The 25,529-nt window shown below is 39.9% G+C and overlaps 2 protein-coding genes across 2 annotated transcripts; both read right to left on the bottom strand.

Annotated features, from left to right (window-relative positions):
* Nucleotides 1-11,488: 11,488 nt before the first annotated feature.
* Nucleotides 11,489-13,599, bottom strand: LOC127899380 (uncharacterized). The gene is made up of 3 exons (XM_052432741.1): nucleotides 13,278-13,599; nucleotides 12,764-13,162; nucleotides 11,489-12,651 (listed from the first exon to the last, which is right to left on the bottom strand). Exons 1-3 carry the CDS (start codon nucleotides 13,597-13,599, stop codon nucleotides 11,489-11,491), a joined length of 1,884 nt encoding a protein of 627 aa, XP_052288701.1.
* A 6,137-nt stretch (nucleotides 13,600-19,736) lies between these two features.
* LOC102614795 (uncharacterized) lies at nucleotides 19,737-24,646 on the bottom strand. The gene is made up of 8 exons (XM_006470828.3): nucleotides 24,479-24,646; nucleotides 24,179-24,313; nucleotides 23,302-23,844; nucleotides 21,891-23,108; nucleotides 21,425-21,746; nucleotides 20,566-20,821; nucleotides 20,267-20,471; nucleotides 19,737-20,086 (listed from the first exon to the last, which is right to left on the bottom strand). The coding sequence occupies exons 2-8, from the start codon at nucleotides 24,293-24,295 to the stop codon at nucleotides 19,946-19,948; spliced, it is 2,802 nt and encodes a 933-aa protein (XP_006470891.2). The 5' UTR covers nucleotides 24,296-24,313; nucleotides 24,479-24,646; the 3' UTR covers nucleotides 19,737-19,945.
* Nucleotides 24,647-25,529: the final 883 nt, after the last annotated feature.

Here is a 25,529-nt window from a genome sequence, read left to right as displayed (position 1 = left end):
AAAAAATGTTTTGCAAGCATTTTACTATTTTTTATCAAAGAAGCTTACCGCAAGCAAAATATTTTAAGTAACAAGAATTGACGTACGTCAACATCTTCTGTTAGTACTCACACGTTATACATTTATGTAATGTTAAGCATCAAAAAATGGCCTGGAATCTAATAACCAAGAATAGGTTTACATACTGCACTTGTCAAATGTGTAACAGAGGAGAGAAAATGATTAGAATTTTAAGCACAATTAGGGGAAAAAAAGGAACAAAAGCGAAAATTTCAATAAAAGAAAAAGATTTAATTGAAACAACTTCTACCTAATGACGCAAAAGAATATTATGGGCATTTCATGCGTAGATACATTATTCCATTTCCAAACACAATCAAAGTGTAAACTCAACCAAACACTTAGCAGCTTGATGCCAAGAGATAAGTGTTTTGAAACGTTATTTTAAACTATTAATGAAACAAAAAAATGAAAAATAAAAGTATGAACTATTAACAAGACAACCCAAGAGGGGGTGAATTGGGTTTCTAAAAATTTAAGCAATTAAAGTTAAATGCAATTTAAACAAAGCAACCAAATTCGAAATAAACAAATTAATGTGCAATGAAAAATAAAAAGATAGGGTAAGAGAGCAAACACGCAATTTTTACGTGGTTCGGCCAATCGTGCCTACATTCACGCCTCCAAGCTCACTGGGCTTGAGAATTTCACTAAGTAAGCCTCCAAGGCTTCAACAACTCTTATAATTGACTTTCAATGTGTCAACAGACCTTTGCAACAAGAAATTATCCCCAATATCTTAACCCAAGTGTATCTCAACACTTACAATCACTTAATCAATAAAGATTACAAATGAGTTTTCTCTCACACAATGAATATGGTTACAAGTTAAAGCTCAAAGTGTGAATCAATGAAACAAAAACAAGTTTAAAGCTCAATACTAGTTATATACTCAGTAGCAAGCTCAATGATAACTGTTCGATCTCTTTTTATTTGAATTTAATTGAGTCATTTTGTAGTTGGAACTGAAAACTAGCCATTTTTGACTTTCTGAACAAAATCGAATCACCGTTAACTGCTATTGGTTTACCATTTTGACTAGTCCAAATGACCATTGAGCTGAGATTTTAAATAAACGGTTAACCGTTTGAAATTATTGATTAGCCATTTATTTTCAGAAACCTGCAAAACAAATTTGGCTTAACCGTTCCTGCTAAATGGTTCATGGTTATCTAATACCTTTCTAGAAATTATCGGTTAACCGTTTTCAGTAAACGATTCGCCGTTATTTTTCAAAATCAGCATTTTAATAGTCTTTTGTAGAGAATGATTTTCTAATTAAAGTTAATTATTATCTAAATTCATAAACACATCTGAAAATATTATATAGCTTTAAGAGTTTGTTTAATATTGATAGCTCCAACATTTTTAATCAAAAACATATAAAGTTTATTATCATCAAAATTAATATTATATAATTATTTATGTCAACAAAGTAAACTACAGCAACATAGTACGCTAGAAATGCAAGTTGAAATTATACCCCACGTATAAAAAAACAGTTAAAGCAAATTGATGAAATTCAAGCCCCTTCTCTTGAATGTGTTTTAAAGTAGGTTCTATTTCAATAAAAGACTAGTTAGTAGAGTAGGGATATTATTTGAAGAAAATAATACAACAGGAACCAAATATTGTAAACATACATATGCATCCAATGCAAGTTAGGGAGCACCAAATGCTGCTAGGTATATACATTTCTTAAGAGCAATGTTAGCCTAACTCTTTGTTAAGGCCTCAAGTGAAAACACCAAAGAAACTATTTTAATGGTAGCATGGGGTAAAGAACTTTCAATTTGAAGTCCATTAATCTTAAATGTCTTAAAAGTTGACTTCGTATAAGCTTTCCTTTCTCGTCTGCACAACTAAAAGTTCCAGATAAGAAAATTTAACTTCTAACCAATTTGGTACCAAAAACAATTTTTTACAATTAAAAGAAGACAAAAGAACAGGAAATGCTTACATTAATAATTGTCATGGCCTGGCCATCGGGCATGTGAGAACATTAATATTTTTTGAAATGTTAATGGGAATGTAAATGCACCATATATAAAAATTTCAAGTCATTTTGGTAACATTTCATTAGGTTTTAACATGATAAAACTACGTCAATCGAAATTGTTGATAAAACTATGTCAATACATATGGGTCCACTGTTTTCATTTTCATTGTCCCTTTCATTTTGTAAGTAAACAACATCAATATTAATGATTCTAATTCTGGATTCCCATTCATTATAAACACATACAACAGTAAGACCTAATGAGTTGTATTCCTATTAATGTATTTAATTTATTTTGAATGAGAATGAATTGTTTTCAGTTGTTACAAAACCCTTAATTAATTATTATTAGTTTTACTATCATATGTAATAATTGTGATTATTATTATTATTAAAAATAGATGTTACTAATAATAATAACTATTATTCTTGCAACAACAACAACAACAATAATAACAAAAGTAATGATTATGATGCTGGTGAAAATGATAATATTAATAATTAACAATAATAATGATAATGATAATGATAATAATAATAAGAAGAACAAAAATAATGACAGTGATGATCATATAATGATGATGATGGTGGTAATGATAATAATAAGAAGAAGAACAAAAAATAATGACGATGACGGTGACGGTGATGATGATGATGCTTTAATTGAAGACAAAAGTGAAATTATGAAATTTCATTAGGGTAAGATGGTGAGTTCAAGGAATCAAAACTTGATTCCCAATGTTCTATATTTCCAATTTTATATCGGTTCCACTATTTTCTTTCTCATTCCTCCTTCCCTTTTTGCAAGTAAACAACATTGATTAGTGTTAAAAATTATATGTTTATTAAGGTGTAAAAATGTTATTTTGTGCTATTAATATAATTTACATTTGTAATTATTTAACATATTATGAATTTCTAATTATTTTTCTAAATATTTGATTTTGTGTATTTTTGTGTGTTTATTAGGTAAAAATAATAATTTTACGCAATTTGGGGCTCCAAACAAATATACGGATGTCAAATTTGGATTCTGAAAGTCCGAGAAATTAGGTGATTGTCAAGGAGGATTCGCGACTTTTGTTGTAAAATTATAAGGTTTTACCACAGTAAATGCGGTAATTGTGAAATTATAAGTTTTTATCATGTTAGGTATGGTAATTGTTAGTGGAATGTATTGGATGTGCTTGAGTGAATTAAGTTAGATTCATGTTTTGTTAGTGAGACAAATGTAAGGCTAAGATATAATTAGTTTTATTTATTTGTGTGGTGTGAATTAATCTTGTATTAGTATAAATAGAGAGGGGGGGGGGGGGGGGGGGCGGGGGGGACACACCTCTCCACACATTTCCTTCTCTTCTTTCCCCTCAAATTCTTCTTCTCATCTCTCTTTGTAATATATTTTCAATAAATAAAATTAGTTTTATTTCAATTTTCAAATACCATATTTTTATTTATGTATTTTTCAATTTTAATAATTTCTTTTATTTCAAATATGTTTAGCTAAATACTAATAGTTAGGGTAGAAAAAATATGATTTAATCAAATTCTATTTTTAATTATATAAATTAAATTATTTTCTATTTAATTTTATCCATATTTTATATTTTGAAATTTTGATTTATTGTAGACAAACATGGGAGTTTGACACAATCAATTCTTAATATCTTAGTATAAAGTATGTTAAAATGGTATTTTAACTTATTGTAGACAAGTTAAGTTTTGGCACATAAGTACTTAATCCATAACAAAATTAATGGGAAAAAAATATAATTTATACAATTAATCTTTTAGATAATAAAATAAAAATAAAAAGAATTTACTAAATTATATTTTTTACTATTAGCGGATCAATAACCCTAACTAATTCAATTTTATAGTTTTTCTCAAATTAAATTGTAAATATTTAAATTTTATTTTATTTTTTTAGATAAACTTAAATAAATTAATTAAATCATTTCGCTATGGATCGACCTTGGACTCACTGAGATATAGTATAATTAGGCACTCTTATACTTGGGAGTAAAATAAACACTTTTAAGTCAGATCAACATCAATGATTTCAATTGTGGATTCTCTCAAGCCTTACATTAGATGTGAGCTTGTAACTAGATAAATTTTAAGTTGCAGTCATGAGTGTTGAGTGCATGAAGAACACCAGGTCGGCCATGCAACTAGTTCCATCCCAGAACGGATTGCTTCATCTCTTATATACGAGCAGAGCATGTGGGCAAGCATGAGCCGATCAGAGGAGAGAACAACCAGGGAAACATACCGACCAGAAATATATGCCGAGCCAATACTCATCCCCAGGAAAGCGGGAACACGATCCCACAAAACCGCGGTAGTTGCGTTTCTCCCAGAACGGTTGAAGGACACGCGAGATCCACGTTTGCCCACAATCTAACAGTTAGAGTCCCATGAGGGGCTACCACCACCCGAAAAAGGAGGAATCAGGGGCAAACGGAAAACGTGGGACAAAGGGCGGCTATAAAAGAGAAAGACATCGAAGAAGATAGGGGAGAAAAAAGAGAGAGAGGGGAAACGCTGCCAAATTGCAACCAGGCCATTTCCTTACAAATTTCCTGAAATCATATTACACTGTTTTCCCGTAAACACCTTGTGCTAACTTAGGCATCGGAGGGTTTACGCCGGCAAAACCACCGGCGTCTCTGATCCGTTTTTGGTGAACGCAGGTCTAGCGAGGGAAAAGAAGGTGATTCCAGCCTGAGTGGTTCGAGCAACAGTCAATAACGTAAACGTTGGTGAAAGAATCTGGTCGGTCTAAGGACGAGCAGATTTCAGCATCAACATTTTGGCGCCGTCTGTGGGGAGCTGGATAAAAAGCTACCACCGAATTAGGAAGTACCGGAGAAACAGCGAACGGTTAAACATGGATGTGACGAGGAAGGACGCTCTGAGGGAGGATAACGAAGCTGGGGAGACAATCACTCTTCGGGAAATTGCAAATGAAGCCCGAGAGAGGATGACGCAAGATAGACTGGAGCGGATGGAGAAACAAATGGAGACTCTTGCGGCCGTATTGTTTGAGCTGAGGGACGAGCGGAGAAGAGATTGCGAAACCCCCGTGGGAAGAGATGGAGTTGGAGCAGAACCCAGCCTCCGGGGGCGTAGAGTCGGGGAAATCCCCCCGTACGGAGACCAACCTAACGGGGTGCATCCCCACCGAAGTACTGGTCGGGTCCCAGGGGAACACGTTGATGAAGGGAGAGACCAACCTCGCCCCGGACGGACACTGGAAATAAATGGCCGAGGGGCCAGTGTTGATGAAGGAGAGCTCAAACAGCGATTGCAGAACGCCGAGCAGGAGCGAGACCAGATAGCTGCACGTGATCCTGATCGTGCTGTAGAATTGGAGGGGGAGGTGCGCAGATTGGCGCAGGTGATAGAGGAGATGCAGGGCAAGAGAAAGCCCCCGAGCTGGAGGATAATGCTAGATGAAGAATCTCCGTTGTCAACGGAGATCATGAGTACCATAATCCCAAAGGATTTCCGCTTCCCCGACCTCAAATACTCCGGGCGAAGTGACCCGTTGGTACACATTGAGCGTTTCAACGACATGACGGGTGTGCAGGGGCTGACACCAGCTCAGAGATGTAGGGTGCTCCCGTTGACCCTAGAGGGACGAGCCCGAGAATGGTACCGCAAGCTGCCCCGAGGAGGAATAAAGGGGTATGAGCAGATATGCCAGGAGTTGGCCGAGCAGTTTCGGGGGGCAGTGGCCCCAGAGGATGACATGATGGAATTGATGGGGATGAGACAGGAGGAGCACGAGTCCCTGCGAGATTTTATAAAGCGATACCACCGAGCCGTACTTGATTTGGGAGCTTTCAATCACCCGCAGGCGTTGAAGGGTTTAAAGGAGGGTGTGAGGATAGGCCGGCTATGGTATAACCTGAGAAGCCCCCTGGTGCAGAATTATTCAGCAGGATATGAGCAGGCAAAGAGAGATATCGAAATAGAGGAAGAAAAATCGGCAAAGATAAAGAGTGAACAGCTGGAGGAGCTAAGACGAAAGGAAAGGAGAACTCCCAATGGGAGCAGGTCGGGAAAGCGAGCTGGGGAACCCTCAGAAAGGGGCGGAACATCAGCTAGATCCCACCCTTACCCCATAGCTACAAGATCACAACAGTTCCAGCACAATCGGGCTCAGCCTCCACGTCTCCCATTCCCAGATCGGCAGCGAGAATTCCGGCAGATAGCTGCCGACCCCTATCATAACACTCCCAGAGCATCACATGCAACCAATCCCAGGGCCAGACGACCAGATCAGTTAGCAACTATGCCAGCCCGAGATGACGTTCATGATAGCCGAGCCGTTCAGCTGGTAGACCAGAGCTTGACATATAGACAACACACTCCACTAAAGATCTCCATGGAGGAATTGTATGAGAGGATTGAGGGACGAGGCCTGCTATACCCCCCGGCCCCAATAACAAAACCAACTCACCGACGGGATAAGAGCAGATTCTGCAAGTTCCACGACACTCACGGTCACACTATCAACCAATGCCGTGACCTGAAGACTCAGGTGGAGGATTTAGTGAGGAACCGATACTTGGACGAGTATGTAGATGGAATATCCCCTGCCACGGAATCACAGTACACACGGGATGAAGGAGTTGAGAGGAGTTTAGAACGTGAGCAGCCGACCGTCCGTGTGATAGCAGGAGGGCCAACATTGGCCGGAGATTCGAACAGGGCGCGGAAGAACTATGGGAGATACGCCCTGACTAGCAAAGAAGTGCTTTTCAATTTGCCAGCAGCCAAGAGGGCAAAAGTACGGCAAGTTCCTATTATGTGGACAGAGAATGACGAAGAGGGCATTTTGTACCCTCACGAGGATGCACTGGTAATTAAAGCGTTGGTGGCCAGTACAGAATTACGGCGAATACTGGTAGATACGGGCAGCTCAGTAGACATTCTGTTTAAGTCGGCCTTAGATGATATGGGGATTTCAGACTTAAAGCTGGAGCGAACGAATACATCCTTGAAGGGATTTGGAGGGGGACGGTTAACTCCCATGGGGGTCATTGAACTCCCGATTACTGTGGGGACAAAGCCATTTGAAAGAACGATGATGCTGGACTTTGTAGTGGTAGAGGAAAGAAGTCCTTATCAGATGATATTGGGGAGACCATTCATGAGGATAAGCCAATGCGTAATATCCACGCATTATCTGGCGCTGAAGTACCGAATAAATGGAGTTGTGGGTGTAGTGAAGGGCGACCAGAGAATGGCCAGGAGCTGTTATGCTACAGCGGCCAAGGAAACGCTGCAGGTGACCTCTCTGGATAATCGAGGGGATTCAAAAAATGGCCGCCAGGAACCTGTTGAGAAGCTGAAGGAAGTTGTTGTAAGCAGGAGCGACCCTAGCAAAGTGGTTAAGGTCGGATCAGAATTAGGCGAAGCAATAAAAGGCGAGCTGGTGAAGTGTCTACAGTCCCATGCGGACATATTTGCCTGGTCTCATGAGGATATGCCAGGTATTGACCGCGGGATAGCTTGTCACAAGCTGGCGGTCAAAAGAGGGGCAAGGCCGGTGAGGCAGAAAAGGAGGTGCTTCAACCACGAAAGGTACGAGGCCATAAATGCCGAGGTGGAAAAGCTACTGAAAGCAGGATTTATAAGGGAAGCTAAGTACCCGGAGTGGATTTCCAATGTGGTACTGGTAAAGAAGGCCAATGGGAAGTGGAGAATGTGTGTAGACTTCACGGACCTCAATAAGGCATGCCCGAAGGACAGCTTCCCCCTGCCGAAAATAGATCAGCTGGTGGACTCAACCGCGGGTCATAGTCTGCTCAGTTTCATGGATGCCTTCTCCGGATACAACCAGATACCCATGAACGAGCAGGATGAGGAAAGCACCACCTTTATAACTAACATGGGTTTATTTTGTTACAGGGTGATGCCCTTTGGCCTGAAAAATGCAGGAGCTACCTATCAAAGGTTGGTGAACAAGGTCTTCAAACCATTGATCGGTCGCACTATGGAAGTATATGTGGACGATATGATCACCAAGTCAAGAGAACCGAGGGATCATGTGAAGCACTTGGAAGAGACTTTCGAATTGCTGAGGAGGTACAAAATGAAGCTGAACCCGGAGAAATGTGCATTTGGGGTCAGCTCGGGCAAATTCTTGGGATACCTGGTGAGCCATCGAGGTATTGAGGCCAACCCGGAGAAGATACGGGCGGTGATAGAAATGAGGTCCCCACGAACAGTTAAGGAGGTGCAGAGCCTTACGGGGAAGCTGGCAGCATTGAACCGATTCATTTCACGAGCCACTGATAAGTGCCACCCTTTCTTCCAAATCATAAAGAAAGGAAAGAAGATGGAATGGACACCAGAATGCGAGGAGGCATTTGGACAGTTGAAGGAATACCTAGCCCGCGCCCCGTTACTATCAACTCCGAGAGAGGGTGACCAGCTGCTTTTGTACTTAACAATCTCCAAGCGGGCTACCAGCTCGGTCTTAGTGAGGGAGGAAGAAGGGAAGCAACACCCGGTATACTACACGAGCAAGGCCCTGGTGGACGCAGAAACCCGATACCCACCAATGGAGAAGTGGGCGTTGGCTCTGATAACAGCAGCACGTAAACTCCGACCATACTTCCAAGCCCACCAGATCGTTGTAATGACCGACCAGCCACTTCGGCAAGTACTCCAAAAACCAGATGCGTCTGGTCGGTTAGTAAAATGGTCCGTGGAGCTGAGCGAATTTGACCTGTCCTATAGGCCCCGAGGAGCAACCAAGGCCCAAGCCCTGGTAGATTTTATGGTGGATTGTGTTGAGCCGGGGGAAGAGGTCCAAGAGGAACAACCGGAGGAGCAAGAGGATTCAAAGGGGACATGGCTGGTAATGGTTGACGGGTCATGTAGTGAGCAAGGGTCCGGAGCAGGAGTGGTAATACGGAGCCCAGAGGGAACCGAGATAACATATGCGGTGAAGTTCGAATTTCAACTCACAAACAACCAAGCTGAGTATGAAGCCTTTATCACCGGGCTCGGACTTGCACACGCTCTCAGAGCAGAAAGAGTTGAAATTCGAGCAGATTCCCAATTGGTGTGTAATCAGCTCAATGATCAGTTTCAAGCGAGGGGAGAAAAGATGGGCCTTTATTTGAAGAAGGCGAAGCAGATGGTTAGGCTTTTCCAAGCAGTGGAGGTAAAGCAGATATCCCGGAATGAAAATTTCCGAGCAGATATGCTGGCTAGGATGGCAGCCATTGCAGACCCAAAATTACCGAAATCGGTTCCATTAGAGGTAAGGACCTCACCAAGTATTGAGGAAGAAGCAGAGGTGATGAGAGTAAGTATTGGAGAGTCCTTGATGGACCCGATTCGCGCATATGTCCGCGATGGAGTTTTACCAGAGGACAAAAGGCAAGCAAGGAAATTAAAATGCCGAGCAGCAAGGTATACGCTACTGGATGGAGTGCTGTACCGCCGAGGGTTCACCTTGCCCCTTTTGAGATGTTTGGATGATGAGGAGGCGGATTATGTGCTGAGAGAGATTCATGAGGGAATATGCGGCAATCACTCGGGAGCAAGAACTTTAGCCTTCAAGGCACTCCGGCAAGGATACTTCTGGCCAACCATACACCAGGACGCCAAAAGGATGGCAAAGAATTGTAAAACATGCCAAAGCTTCTCCGAGGTTCCTGCACAACCCCCGAAAAAGCTGACGGCGATGACATCCCCATGGCCTTTCGCCCAATGGGGAATCGATTTGATTGGTCCATTGCCTAAGGGACGAGGAGCGGCGACATATGCAATTGTGGCAATAGATTACTTCACCAAATGGGTGGAAGTAGGAGTCCTCAGCCAAATCACAGAGAGGAAGACAACAGATTTCATTTGGAAAAATATCATCTGCAGATATGGGATCCCCTACGCCATCATCACAGACAATGGGAGGCAATTTGACAACGGCAACTTCAGGGAATTTTGCCGAAACCTGGGGGTGGACCTGAAGTTTTGCACCCCCGCACACCCCCAGGCAAACGGACAAGTGGAAGCGGCCAACAAGGTGATAAAGAAGCTCCTAAAGACTAGATTGGGAGAGAAGAAGGGAGCTTGGGTCGACGAGCTAGCAGGAGTACTGTGGGCCTACAGGACAACTCACAAAACCGCCACAGGAGAAACACCGTTCGCTTTAGCCTTTGGTCATGAGGCGGTAATCCCAGCAGAGATTGGAGTGGGAACACATCGGACGGAATATTTCATTGAGGAGCAAAATGACGAGCAGATTTGCTTAAGTCTGGACCTGCTGGAGGAGAGAAGGGAAGGAGCAGCACAGAAAGTGGCCCAGTGCCAGCAAAGGGTCATGCGTTATTACAACAAGAACGTACGCGTAAGGCAGTTCCGAGCAGGAGATTGGGTACTTAGGAGGGTGAACCAGAACACCAGGAATCCTAACCATGGCGCTCTTGGCCCAAAGTGGGAAGGTCCGTACAGGGTGATACGAGCCACTGGACCGGGAGCTTATAAGTTAGCGTACCAGGATGGACGAGACGTGAAAAGGTCGTGGAACGCCGAACACTTGAAGAAATATTTCCAGTAAGCAGAGTCCTCTACTGAATTCCCATTTTGATAAGTTATTTCTGTTAACCGCATGACGGCTTGATGCGCATGTAAATATTCAGTAGTTTTGTAATACACTCAAATTTGAAATAAAGATGAATTCAGCACGAAATCCCTTTGCTAACAAGCTCAACAAGAATTTTACTAAGGCCAGCGAGTGCCTATTTCTGTTCGGTCAGTGAAGACCAGCAGCTAATTTTCCTAAGGCCAGCGAGTGCCTATTTCTGTTCGGTCAGTGAAGACCAGCAGCTAATTTTCCTAAGGCCAGCGAGTGCCTATTTCTGTTCGGTCAGCGAAGACCAGCAGCTAATTTTCCTAAGGCCAGCGAGTGCCTATTTCTGTTCGGTCAGTGAAGACCAGCAGCTAATTTTACTAAGGCCAGCGAGTGCCTACTTCTGTTCGGTCAGTGAAGACCAGCAGCTAATTTTACTAAGGCCAGCGAGTGCCTATTTCTGTTCGGTCAGTGAAGACCAGCAGCTAATTTTACTAAGGCAAGCGAGTGCCTACTTCTGCTCGGTCAACGAAGACCAGCAGCTAAAGCTTCGAAAATTCCACTAAGGCAACAAAGTGCCTGTTTCTGCTCGGTCAACGAAAGACCAGCAGCTAATTCTACGAGAAGTTTACTAAGGCAAGTAAATACCTACACCTACTCGGTCCACTAAGAAACCAGCAGGCAAGATCAGATAAGTCGTGCAATTATTTTGCAGAAGCAGTCTATGAGTAGACATTAAACAAGGGAGCCAATAAAGAACATCTAAAAATTTATTAATGTTCAGTTGGTTACAAAACTAATGAAAATCTAAAGTCTATACAAAAATAGACCTAAGGATTAGGAGGGACAGCGGCTTCAGCAGGTGAAGGATCTGTTGTCCCGGGAGGTGGGAGGTCAGCAATCTCGGGAGGAGGGGGCACGGACCCCTGTCCCACTTCAAAGACACGCAGCCCAGCTTCTCCCTCCTGCATCCCATCCGAAGGAGCATCCACCTGTTCCTGCTCACCTTGCTCCTTATCTGCTTGGTCGACCCCCGCCATATACCGCTGCACTCTGGCCTCCAGCTTGCTCATGTCCAGCTCGGGATATTCATCCTTAAGCACAGACATGATACACTTATAGGAGAAGGCAACCCCAGAATCATACTCGGCATCCAGCCGGTCGTCCACATCAGCGGATTTGCCTTTCTCCTCAGCCAGCTGCTCACCCAAGGATTTAATTTCCTCCTCAAGGGTGGCTCTCAGAGTATCCCTTTCAACTTGAGTAGCCTGAAGATCAGATCTCAGGTCACCCAACTCGCCCTCAAGCTGGGAGGAAGTGGACTCAGCAACTGCAACTTTCTCCTCTAGCTCCATATTCAGCTTGTTCAGCTCAGCCAGCTTCTCCTTGGAGCGATCAGCAGAGTCAGCCTTCTTCTTCAACTCCTGATTGTCGGCTTGAAGCTTCTTCTCATGACGCGCGGACCCGGTCTTGTAGCACGAGACCATTGTGGCCAGCCTGAAGGAAACTCTCTGAACAGAAGCAGCCAACTCGGAGAGGCTCATGCTCTCGATGTCCTTCACCATCTTGGGCCCAACCGATCTTTTATAGTCTTTCTGATATGGACTCAGGTAATCACCTTGATCCCGAGACGGGAGAGGAGAAGATCGGTCCCCAGACTGCAAGCTGACCTCAGGGCCCTTGTCGGAGGTTTTATCCCCACCACTCTTACGAGGTGGAGGAGGAGGCAGAGCAGGAATAGGCGCCTTAGAAGGACCAACGCTAGGTTTCTTCGGAGGAGGAGGAGGGTTGCTAGAGCTGCTCGGAGCCCGACCACGCTTCCTGCTCATCGCGCTGAGGATCTTGTTATCCATTCCAGCGGCTAAATCCACTAGGCCCGAACCGACCAGGTTTGTTGGAGACAGGAGGTCTTGGCAGGTAGAAACGTTCACCAGAGCAGTTTCCACCTGAAGCAAGGGTCGATCTTCAAGCCCCCCGATCAGACCCCACGACTCTGAAATAGCACAAAAGGTTAAAGAACCCAATAAGTAGCAATTTAATTAAGAATATAGGCAAAAATGAGCGACCTGGGGTGACAAAATGGGTGGGAAGATAAAGATCCCCACCAAGCGACCGAACTGCTGGGCACCATTTCCCTCCAGCAAAGAAGAATTTGTTCTTCCAATTTTTGCAAGAAGATGGAAACCCAGTGATCGGTTTCCTCTTTGCAGAACTGGACATAAAGTAGTACCAGCCCGCCTCCTTCGGGCTACTCCGCAGCTGATACAGATGTTTCACTTCAACAAGGGAAGGCTCCTCCAACCCGCACCTCTCCCACAACACAAACATTGCCGAGAGAACCCTCCACCCATTTGGGTGTAGCTGACCTGGGGCCAGGTGCATACCGCTCAGTATCTTAGCAAAATAAGGTTGGAGGGGCAGCCGAGCTCCTAGTTTGAAACTCTCCAAGTGCATCGTCACATACCCTTTCGGAGGCCGACTGGGGACATCCCCTTTTCCAGGAACTACAAGAAGAATCTCGTTGGGGATATTGTAGAGATTCCTAAGTTTAAATAAATCGGTGGGGGTAGTGGCGCAAGCCAGGAAATCAATAGGGTAGGAATCAGCCTACCCTATGACCTAGGTGCCTTTTCTGAGCAGGTCGGCTCGGTCCGGAGCTGCTTCCCTCACCATCACCTACTCCTTCAGGGAACCCAACCCCACCAGAACTGTGATTCTCACCAGAGCCCGACGCAGGTCCACCTCTATTCCCTACAAGCTCTAATTCGGGGGAAGGAGAGATAACCAAAGGGCGTGGGTATTCAAGGGTACTCCTGCCATGGGAATGACCTACACTACTGGAGGGTCCTAAGTTATCAGTGGGTATTGGCACATCGAAGCCTGAGTCCCCTGACTCTTCATCACCCTCATCAACAATCAACTTCCTCTTCCGATTTGACATACCGGAATCCCAGAAAGGAAACAGAGAAAACTCGAGTATATGGACACAAAGAAGGCAACACAGAACCCAATCAACAACAACCAGAGGAGAAGTTAAAAGGACTATACCTGGAATAGACTGACACTGATAGCGCCGCCGTGACACAGAAAACACCCGGCGAATGGATACTCCGGACGCTGGAAGTGTGAGCAAAGTACAGAGAGAATTTGGTTGACGGCGGAGAAACGAATAACAAAATGATGAAGACCCCAGTTTAGGGATTTAAAACGAAAAGGGGAAAAGGGAAGCATTTAAGTGATGGGATATGCCAGCTCACCCCCCCCATATATCGAGGATGGATAGCCCGTCGTTTCAAATTTCAAATACGAAGAGTCTGGAGATGCCGCGTCACCAACCGTTACAAGGGGCCAGGTTAGATGTAAGCCCAGATATGCTATGTACAGGTCACTTAGGCCCATGCTCAGATCGGGGCCTCCTCAGTAGAAAAATAATACATCAGGTCAGGCCCGTCTCAGTAAAAAGAGGGTCAGATGAGAAGCTCCCTGGGCTGGTGTGATTTGACCATCAGTTTCTACTCTTAACTCATTTCACTCGCCAGACCAGAAACTGGGGGACTGGTGTTGAGTGCATGAAGAACACCAGGTCGGCCATGCAACTAGTTCCATCCCAGAACGGATTGCTTCATCTCTTATATACGAGCAGAGCATGTGGGCAAGCATGAGCCGATCAGAGGAGAGAACAACCAGGGAAACATACCGACCAGAAATATATGCCGAGCCAATACTCATCCCCAGGAAAGCGGGAACACGATCCCACAAAACCGCGGTAGTTGCGTTTCTCCCAGAACGGTTGAAGGACACGCGAGATCCACGTTTGCCCACAATCTAACAGTTAGAGTCCCATGAGGGGCTACCACCACCCGAAAAAGGAGGAATCAGGGGCAAACGGAAAACGTGGGACAAAGGGCGGCTATAAAAGAGAAAGACATCGAAGAAGATAGGGGAGAAAAAAGAGAGAGAGGGGAAACGCTGCCAAATTGCAACCAGGCCATTTCCTTACAAATTTCCTGAAATCATATTACACTGTTTTCCCGTAAACACCTTGTGCTAACTTAGGCATCGGAGGGTTTACGCCGGCAAAACCACCGGCGTCTCTGATCCGTTTTTGGTGAACGCAGGTCTAGCGAGGGAAAAGAAGGTGATTCCAGCCTGAGTGGTTCGAGCAACAGTCAATAACGTAAACGTTGGTGAAAGAATCTGGTCGGTCTAAGGACGAGCAGATTTCAGCATCAACAATGAGTTTGAGTCGGTAGATTTCTGGACATACTATAACTATTTGTATTTAGATTTCCAATAAATTTAAAATTATAATACCTATTGTAATCAATTTAAAAATAATAATAGTAATAATCACCTCATTTGTGGGATCAGATATATGTCCCCATTAACCTTGAATCATGCCACCTAAACCTGAAAGATAACGAATTAATTTATGAACCAATTAATATTATTTTCAAAGTTGGAATGACAAAATCTGGTTGGCTTTTTCATCCAAGCCCTAGAAGGCGGGATGTTATGTTTTACATTTTTTTAAAAAAATTTTTTCGCTATGTTTTATACATATATAGTTAATAAAATTTTATTTTTATAAGATTAGGCTTAAAAAATTGGGTTTAAAGGAGTTACAACTTTCAATCTATTTTATGGAATGGTTAAATAATAATAATAAAATATATTGAAATAAAAAATGAGTGGGACTATTGGCACCCCTCTAAATACCTTTTAACACCCCTTTAATTATTTTACAATTTTAACCTTTATTAAAATTACATAATAAGACAATTTCTAATTAAACCACCACTCAAAATCAAATAATTTTTTCCCCTTAAAAATTCCTTATTGCTATTGGATTTGTTAATAGAATCATTGCTATTATCATTGACATAAAATTATTCATTCCTCTTAAATTTGTTCCATTATCACGCTCTTCACGTAAAATCGTTGCTAATGTAAGTGCTTTTAAGGATTTGGTGTTTGAAGTTACCACAAAAGAAACAATTGATCTAGCTAGTCTACCGCGGAGAAGACGGAAAACGAGAGAAAAAATGATGCTTGGTGCATTCGTCCCGTTTCGGACGTGTGTCATCGCAGCATTGGCCTTTGTATTCATCATCGTCTTCTCCAAGTCCGCCAGTGCCATCAACGATTCTCAAGTCAAATGCAGCATAACTTGTGTTGCAGAGAACTGTAATTCTGTTGGGATTCGGTACGGGAAGTATTGTGGAGTAGGGTGGTCCAGCTGTCTTGGGGAGAAACCATGTGACGATCTGGATGCTTGCTGCAAGATCCACGATGAATGCGTTGATAAGAAAGGGTTGACAAATATTAAATGCCACGAGAAGTTTCAGAGATGCATTAAGAAAGTACAGAAATCTGCACCACTGTCTCTATGACACAGTGGTGCCCACTATGGTACAAGGTATGGACATGGCAATCTTACTGAGCCAATTAGGCGACTCAAAGTTTGAACTATAACTTGTAGTTTTGGAAAGATTATTATAACTGGGAAAGAGGAATTCCCCTATTCTTCAGACACACGCATTCATTGTATGGAAATTGATTTTAGAAGACTTTATAGAGAAAAACAAATTGATCTAGCTAGTCAATACAATATTAGACAATTTTATATTAATAAATTAAACAAGGGATCAAAAATTAAATTTTATCCACAATCAATTCAAGGGATCAAAAATTAAACAATGGGGTTTATACTAATAAATTTAAATTAAGGGTATTTTTGTCATTAAATGGGTGTTAAAAGAATTTTATAATATTTTAATGGGGTTAATAAAAAAAAGAGGTGTTGAGAAATATTTAGAGGGGTGCCAATAGTCCCACTCATAAAAAATTTATCTTTCATTTGTTAAGTATTTCTCAGCCCTTGTGACTAAACCTGACCTTTCAATCAAAGCTAAAGCTCAGCCCAAGAGCTTAAAAAAAAAATGCCGGTAGGCTGAAGCAAGTATAATACAAAACAATAACTACAAAAAAAAAAAAAACATCTTTTAATGTTAAAATATAGAAATGATAATTTAAAGAAAAAGATATAGAAAGATATTATGACTATATTAATATTAATTAGGTACATGCTACTAGGGAAATTGTAAGAGGTATTCTTTTTTTTTTTTTTAAACCTATTCCATTGGCATAAAAAGTTAAAAATTTCTATCTTTTCTGTTCAAACGTAAATAGTTGATAATTGCTTTGACAGGACTTGGATCCATCCATATGTCATCTCAGGATTGGTTGGAGACAATCCTTTCAACTGAGAATAGTATTTGGGCATCATCTCTAACCTCGACTGAATGTGGTATGTGAATCCACCGTTCTGTTTATCAAAGAGTAAGGTTCATAAGATTATCTGGGCATTGATCTCACCTAAATAAACTCATGTTGAAGCATTAACTATAGTTGGTTTAGCAACTAGCAAACCTGGGCTTGAAAAGGAATGGCACCTCCTGTGAGTAGTAGCGTGGAAGCATTACACTAGTGAATAATGGAAAATCAAGTTAAGATCCTCCTTTACTCACCAATATGGCACTAAATTGGTGAAAAAATCCTAATGGGATCTAGAGCGTAAAGTTCGAATTATGGGGTGATAGCAACCCAAAATATGCGATTGAATGATGTCAAAGGTGGTTCTAAAATTAGTTTGCAAGAATAAAACAATTTAGGTGGTAAATCAAGAATATTACTATGACATTTTCTTGAGGTTTAAGGTTGACGTTTGAAGGTGTTAAGGAGTTTGACTGAGAATGAAGGATGGTTCTAATTCAAGAGGGTTGCTTAAATGTTGATGGGATGATAAGGATAATTGGTTTAAGGTTTCTTGCGGTTAAAAAATATTTAAATTAGGGTTCTGTGAAGATAGCTGGTGAATCAAACTGGTTCTTCAGAAACGACAGTGTTTGAGGCTTGAGAAGTTTTATAAAGTCACGTGCTACTCACTTGCATGTAACAGAAAACTGATTTTACAAAACGACATGCTAATTATGCGTTTTGGTCAGCAGCTTAAGTAAGCACGTGAGAGCATGTGTGGAGCTTGAATTAGTTAGTTAAGCTCGCTAACCACGTGTCAACAAACTGTACAATCTAAAAATAAACTTGTTATTGAAACAGGGTATAAAACCTGGGTTTTCGAGAGCTATCTGAAAGTAATTCTAGAGTCCTGCAGAAAGAGATTTGAGAGAGAGAAAGCATCATCTTGTTCTTGGTAAAGTCTAGTATAAGGCTCTATAACTGTCTCTTTTGTTTAAACCATAAAAGCTCATCTCCCATGAGCATACTATGCACAGCTGAACCACGTAAACCTTTGGCATTCTGTGTATTTTGTTTGGTTCTTGTTCTTTGCTGTTTCTTGATCAGTTCTTGCTGGTGTTTTTTTTTATTGTGTTTTGATCTGTTCAATCTTGTATTTTTGTAACTTGAATTGATTTGGTCAAAGAGATCTTGGGCAGTGATTTGTTTTGTTGAGTTTAAGAACAAGCTGGTTACCAAAAATCTTTACAATCTTATCCTTCCAGCAGTTCCAAAAGTAGACGAACGTCTCAAATGAAACCTGGCTTTTACAAATTGAATCATCCGAATATGTTGTAAGGTTCAAAACTAATTCATCTTCCCAATGATATATAGAGGTATTTGAATGAAGATGGAAGTCCAAAATCATTCGAGACGATAGTATTTCACCTCTGATATTGTAATTTCTTTTAGAATCAACGAACTGTTGATTCATCATGAGTAGGTTACTCCGATCATTTGGTAAAATGCCAGCCTGTGCACAAACAAATTCATAGAATTAGTTCGAGTCATTCTTTTCCGGTGACTTTGCTTTTTGTAAGAGCTCCTCCGGCGTAAATTGCTTTAAGGGCCAACCTCTGCTCCCACATGACCAAAGTGAGTTGGAGAACACAAAGTTCATAACAAGCTTACTCGCTTCTCTGAAATTCCCAGCTTTCTGTAGCAAATCAATTGCAAGAAAAATACCTCCTCCAAGTGCTGCCATGTTTGCTGCTTCCACAGTTGAAAGTTCAAATAATGGCTTGCAATTTCAAAAGGCAAAGTTGGTGGCATGATTTTGTTGACAGTTGCATGGAGAAAAATGTGGTGGTTTTCTAAAAGCCAATCGATTTTTTCAAAATTGTTGATTTCGGTTGCCATTTTTCAAAAACTTTTGGGAACAATGATTAGATGCATGTATGATCTTTAGTTATAAATACCAGGCCATTTGTTAATTTGAATGCATTCCAATTGAGAGATTCGAGGGTAATTGCATATGAAGCAATTTGAAAAATTTGAGAGAACTTTCACTTAAGTGTTTTAGCGAGAATACAATTAAGTATATTGAAGTTGTGAGTTTCAAGAGCTTTTTTCACTTTTTATAAATTCTCATTATTAGTAAAATTATCTTTTATTTTTTACCGTGGACGTAGGTATTACACTAAACCACGTAAATTATTGTGTCTAATTTTCTTTATATTTATTTATCACCACATTTATATTTCTTTAAAAATCACAGTCACCATACTATTGATAATTGATCAACCCGCACTTTCGCAACATCCACAAAGCGACCTAAAGAGTTAAAAACTTTGTGTCTCAAATTTATAGAACAAAAAGCTTTAACAAACTCAAACTCAAACTCCTATTTCTTTGTGCAATTATTTTTTCAACTAGTATACAATGGAGCATCATGGAGTTCTCAGCAAATAAAAGAAAATAAAAGATCAAGCCCGCAGAACTTGGTATTGTTCTTTGGAGAACTTCAAATACAGAAAAGGGAAAAAAATGAAAAAAGAGATTACCAAAAAATCATGCTAATAGCAGAAGAAAACTCCAGCAAGTTGGACTAGTATAGGAAATTTTTCTTTTTAAAAATGAAAAACAAAATTAATACTCATAATTTCATTGAAAATAGCTGAATAATAAACTGCAGAATTGTTGAACTTTGTGCACCAAAATTAGAAACCGCGTCCTTGTTAGTGGCTGCTTGTTTTCGGAAAAGTTTATACAATTTTAACTTTTGTTCTGAGCTATTCCTTTGCTGAATCTGAATACACCAAATTTCAATATTGCAAGATATATCAACAATAGACCAAAATTTCCAATATTGCAAGATATATCAGCAATAGTCCATCAGAAAGATAAATCTCATAAGATAGATAAAAGAGTACAACACTAGAACCATAACTTCATATCACATGAAGGTAGCAGATTACTGTTAATCCATGCTAAAAATCATACCTGCTCCTTCATACCTCCCCAAATCATTAAAACATCTGACAGCTGAATCAGCTCAGCAGCTTTCTGAAGGTTAAAGTTAGCCTATTTAGGGTCGAATTGAACATAGGGTCAGCAGCTGCTTCGCTGTCAGTAGCTGTAAACCTTCCTTCCCGGTAAGTTTCTCCATCTTTATCATAGCACAATGTTGTCTTCTCATATTTAGATTTACAACATAGCCGGAAAAAAAAAAGTAATTAACAACATGAGCAGGGAAATAAGGTATCCTTAGAAATAACCACAGAAAAACTGAAAAAAAATAGAAAAATAGGTACAATAGGAAAATGTGATAAGTAAAGAATGTAAAACCATGAATTACTGAAGCTACATACCTTTCCCCTTTGATTTGTGGAGGTTAAGCTTTCAGCACCAATTTCAACTAACTCTTTACGGAGGTCTAGTCTTGCTTTGGCCACATTCCGATCTTCATCAGCATTAAAGAAACACTGACGTGCCTTAGCATCACATACTAAGGCTCCCCATATAGATTCACTACTAATTAATGTTCTTTCGTTCCCCAAAATCCAAAGACAGTGCCTAGAATGTGTCAAAGAGATAGCAGGTATCAACCAAAGATGTTTAAAATGACCCAAAACGTATTATATCATATGATTTTACATAAAAGTAATACCTAGCTCTTGTAAGAGCAACATTAACTCTCTGGGGCTTCGATATGAATCCAATCGATCCACCAACATTACACCTAACAGTGGATATAATTATAATGTCCTCCTCCCCACCCTGGAATCCGTCAATTGACTTCACTTTTACAGTGAAACCATCTTTGTTATCATACTCAGATCCAATTTTTTTGCGAATTGCGATTACTTGAGCAGTGTATGGTGAAACTACACCAATGCTGACCTTCTGTTTTGAGCCAACCCAAGCTGCAGTATAAAGATAGCCAAGAATAGGTCAGAAAGCATAATTACAAATTGTTTTAGCATTATCCAGAAGAAATCAACCTCCTTTTCTTTTCATTCATGGAACTAAATTAAATGCTAGGTAAATGTAATAATACCTGACAAAGCAATTGATATGGTGCAGTCAAGATTTCGGTCAACTATTCAGGCTATCAGTAAAGACTGACCATTACAATAGGAAACTGCTCTACAATTCAATTATAAATTGATTATAAAATATCCAAGTTCACTGCATCAAACAAATATTTTGTCCCACCATCCTATGAATGCACAAAATTTTGGCACATAAGCAAAAGGATTACGAAAGGCTTGATTAGAAAAAAAAAAATCTAAAATATCAGAGAAACAGGTTTCACATACATCGAATCGGCAAATCAAATCAAAATAAATAATGAATAGTGTAACAGATGCTGAATCATGCTGTCGCAAGGAAACTTTTTGACAAGATTGTGAAAATTATCTTGTTTTGACAAAGTCGACTCATTAAATCAAATCATGCTGATAAGTCAGTAAAAGAAATCAAACAAATCTTTAAATGATATCACCAAAGATTCCTACAAAACATACCTTTGTACAACTTCTGCAGTATTTTAATCACCACAGATACCTCAACCATATTTCTACAGCTATGGTAAATGAACTCTTCGCTTCCACCAATAATATTAATGAAAGAATAGGGGCCGAGTTCTGTCCCAGGCAAATAGTGCTTCTCATAGCTTTTGGTTTTAACATTTGCACCATCTAGGATCTGGTTGCGATAAAATTGTAAATTCGGAAATAAGCTTATTGATGGATGCATTCTGTACTGCACATTGAGAAGGTGCTTTGAATGATTCAATGAGGTCAACCTCTCAAATAAACTTCTTCCAAAACCAGCTTCATCAGAAATCTGAAAAAGCCAAAATTGGGAACCAAAAAGCTGAGAAGAAATAGTCAAATGCATAGAAATCAGCAAGCTCAAAACTAAATCTCCTAAAACAGAAAAGTAAAAAAGGCTAGAAGGAAACAAATAAAGATAAGACAATTGACATACTTTGCTTGCAACCATTGCTGGTAATTGACACTCATCACCAATAAGAACGGCATGGTTTATACCCGCGAGCTGTAGAGGTATGGTTGATTCACTTTCTTTTAACTGTGCTGCTTCATCAATAACTAGAAAGTTCAGTGGTTTTATTTCCACTGAGTGCAGCTTATATGAACTTGAAGCAGTGCTAAAAAACAGAGAAGCCCTTTTAAAACAGAAATCTTCCAGCAATAGTTTGCTTGTAGTACATGGAAGGTTAAGTTCATCTAATGAATTCCAAAGATTTCTTAAAACAGAAAGACATTCACTTCTCCTCTGGTGTAATTGCAACAGGTATCTTTTACCCACAAATGCCGAAGAGATACCTTCATCTACTGAATGTGAAAAAAGTTTCTCCAGCTCTTCAGAAACCACATTGTCTTTAAACAATAAAGTCCCAAAAGTATGAAGTAAAATTTTAAGAGCAACCATGTCTTGAAAACTATTTTCCGAAATGTACGATTTGGGCAAATGGGTACAAAAGATAAAAATACAGTTCCGAAGGGGAACTACAGCACGTTTAAATCTCTCTTTCACATATTTAAGAAATGGCTTGCACTCCCCTTTGCTCCCTTCAGTTTCCTTCCTGCATTCTTTCTCTTCACTTTGATTCACATTACAGTCCTCCCTCTCCTCCAATTTTTCCACATAAATATGGTACTGAGAAACACAATCTTCGAGAAGATCTATCATGGAAGAAAAACAATGCCGCCAACCAGAGAGCGGTGCAAAGCACTCCCTAAGTTTTTTAATCCGATAATTCAAATATATCTCTTCAAAACCTGGATTAACTTTAAGTCTATCCTTGTTCCCAAACAAGAGAATATCTCCAAGTGAACAAATTGGGGTGTTGCTTCTAGGATCCCTTTTATATGATTCCTTCACTGGCCTTAGAACACGAGAGGCCAACTCTGTAATAGCCACATTTGTTGGGGTGCAAGCAAGGGTTCTGCATTTAATTCTCCAGAGGCTAAAGAGCAGCATACTAACAGTTTTAGTTTTACCCGTCCCTGGAGGCCCCCATATAAGTTCAACACCAGACTTGTGATCACAATCCAGTCTTCTGAGACAAGCAAACACTGCACCTACTTGTGACTCATTCAGGGTAGATGACAAACTGGGACCAAATTTCTCATCCCATTTGCCATTTCTTTGCACAGGACAGAGTTCACACCTTTCGTCAACCTGTCATAAAAAGATTGAAAATTTCAGCATATAAAAAAAAAAAAGAAAAAAACTTAATATCAGCTGGCAAAAATGTAAATGCAATTATTCTGAAGGCCCTCTCCCGCCAAATGGATAACAGGACACCTGTATCAATATAGGTAATTCTAATGTCATTGCATCAAAACCTACAAATTCATCCTCAAACACTTACCACTGAATCAGTGCCTAAAACTTGGGTAATAACCTTCCAATTTCCACGCATATGCAAGGAGTTCCATATTCGTTTGTTAGGAAGTATATTGGTCAAGTAAATCAAAAAGAATGGTTTCTTTGTCCCGTCATGGACTTGCAAGTCGTTTCTGGCCTTAACTTTATAACAATTCTCTTTCTTATTCTCATCCTCATCATCAGGAACTGCAGTGACTGACACAAAAGTCCACATCCTTCCCGCCCTTCGAAAATCAGAAACCTTTTCAGGCTTATAATCTGCTAAAACCAAAATATCACCAGGCAATGTTTTGTAGGGCTCTTTGCCACTGTTATTGATTGTGTTCCTCCAGAAATCAACCTCAACACTATATTTATTTGCCCCGTGGGGCTTTAACTCCTCAAAAGCTATTACTTCAGCATAAGGTGCTCTACGCATAGCCTCCAAGCCTGAACGCAATTGCACACGCGTTTCTTCCAACAAAGGGAAAACAAACGGCCCAAAATACTGCTTAACAGATTGAAAAGACTCTGGGATTTTTTCCACCTGAAAGGGATGCAGTTTAAAATAGAAAATCAATAAAAAATTTGGCTATTGAGATCTTTCTAATTTTACATTTAGAACAGAATTATGATAATGATAAGTAATAACGAAAACACTAGATTCAGTTTATAGTAGATGACTCAAAATGACCAACCGAATATATAAATATAATTGGAAGGGATAGATGCTAATGATACTAATTAAAATCTTGAATAAAAACAAGGCACAAGTGCAGACTATCAAGAATAGAGCAGAATATTTATGGCACCAAGTGGATTAAATTGATCTAACAACACTAATAACATGCATGGAAACCAGGAGAGACAAATTTTAAAACCTGGTCCTTGAAATAGCTATCATTGAAAATATTCTCAAGTGACCAAGAAAACACTGTATGTTCCGTGAAGCCTACTGCTTTCTTCGTGCTGCTGCTGCAACCTTTACCTTCCATCATTTCTTCACTCTATGATTCCTGTACCATCAACCAACAAACAATGACAGTGTTTTATTTATATTTTAATTGTTTTGAAATGAATGACGACAGTGCGGAAAACCCATTTCACTAGCACCCTTTAAATACCCAAAAGAAGGGGGTTGGTTCACTAGAAAGCAAAGAAATGGAAGGACAAGGAATCACCTCGTACGAGCACTAAGTAAGGAACAAAGATTAAAGATATGAGTTTGCCTAGACAATGTAGCAAAACAGCAAAAGTCTTTCCATTTCCTTTGCTTTTTTTAAATTTTTAAATTTTTAATTTTTGTCATTTTGGAGTCCATATTTCAGTTTCTACTTTTCCGTTCCCGCTCGTTTCCTTTAATAGCGAAAGTAGTGATCACCCTGGCAGGGCAATAGCTGCTACTGCTCCTATTTCTTTTACTTTTCTTTTCTATTTTCTCTTTTTGTTTACTTAACTTATAATTACGGGATCGTGTAATTGTCTTTATAATAGTATTAGACATTTTAATATTTTGATTTTAATTTATATTTTAACTAAATGTGTTACTCATTTATAAAATAAAATTTTTTATAATTAATAAAATTAATATTATATCATCTAATAAATAAATATCACATTAATTAAGATTCATATTAAAATCCTAACTATTCTTAACTTCGGAACAATATATTACCACCATCGGGCCACGTAGCATAATGACAGCACATACTCCTTCATGTGTGAGAGACTCTATTCTTCCTACATTGCAGCAGACTTCTCCTTGAATTATATATTAGAAAAAGAAAGAAAGAAAGAAAGAATTTTACTTCTCAACGCATAATTGGCAATTTGGGTCTCTATGAAATTATATTGACGGGTCTCAATAGATTTTTTTTTTTTTTTTTGCATATCTATAGTATTATATTTTGTATTTAAAATATACAACATATTGTCAACAATTATAATTATTTATCATCTTTTAATTCTTCATTGTTTATTGATTATTTTGGTAGACAAAATAAAAAAAATAAAATCGAAAGATCATCCGAATTGCAACTTTACAATCTTTTATTAGACCGGTCATAGAATGCGGAACATATTCACATTCACTCAACTAATGCTTAGACTCGCATCATGTGTGAACACGAAGAAACTAAAACCCTTCAAATCAATCAGCTAGCTAACACGTGCCATCCAGCCATCTGTTTTCAGTTTGTACTTTTCAGTTCCCACTCATTTGCTTTCATAGCG

This window comes from Citrus sinensis, chromosome 8 (assembly GCF_022201045.2).
Source record: "Citrus sinensis cultivar Valencia sweet orange chromosome 8, DVS_A1.0, whole genome shotgun sequence".
Lineage (NCBI taxonomy): Eukaryota > Viridiplantae > Streptophyta > Magnoliopsida > Sapindales > Rutaceae > Citrus > Citrus sinensis.
Note: the sequence above shows the minus strand (reverse complement) of the source record. Positions and strands in the feature narration are given on the sequence as shown.

Bases quoted from the DNA above. Each gene is read 5' to 3' on its own strand.
- LOC127899380 (XM_052432741.1), bottom strand. From the start codon at position 13,599: ATGTCAAATCGGAAGAGGAAGTTGATTGTTGATGAGGGTGATGAAGAG. The intron at 13,163-13,277 runs GTCATAGGGTAG...TTCTTCTTGTAG, and splicing joins TGCTCAGAAAAGGCACCTAG to TTCCTGGAAAAGGGGATGTC. The intron at 12,652-12,763 runs GTGGGGATCTTT...GTGCTATTTCAG, and splicing joins CCCAGCAGTTCGGTCGCTTG to AGTCGTGGGGTCTGATCGGG.
- LOC102614795 (XM_006470828.3), bottom strand. From the start codon at position 24,295: ATGATGGAAGGTAAAGGTTGCAGCAGCAGCACGAAGAAAGCAGTAGGC. The intron at 21,747-21,890 runs GTATGTCAATTG...TGGCTTTTTCAG, and splicing joins CAGCAATGGTTGCAAGCAAA to ATTTCTGATGAAGCTGGTTT. The intron at 20,472-20,565 runs GTATTACTTTTA...GACACATTCTAG, and splicing joins GTTGCTCTTACAAGAGCTAG to GCACTGTCTTTGGATTTTGG.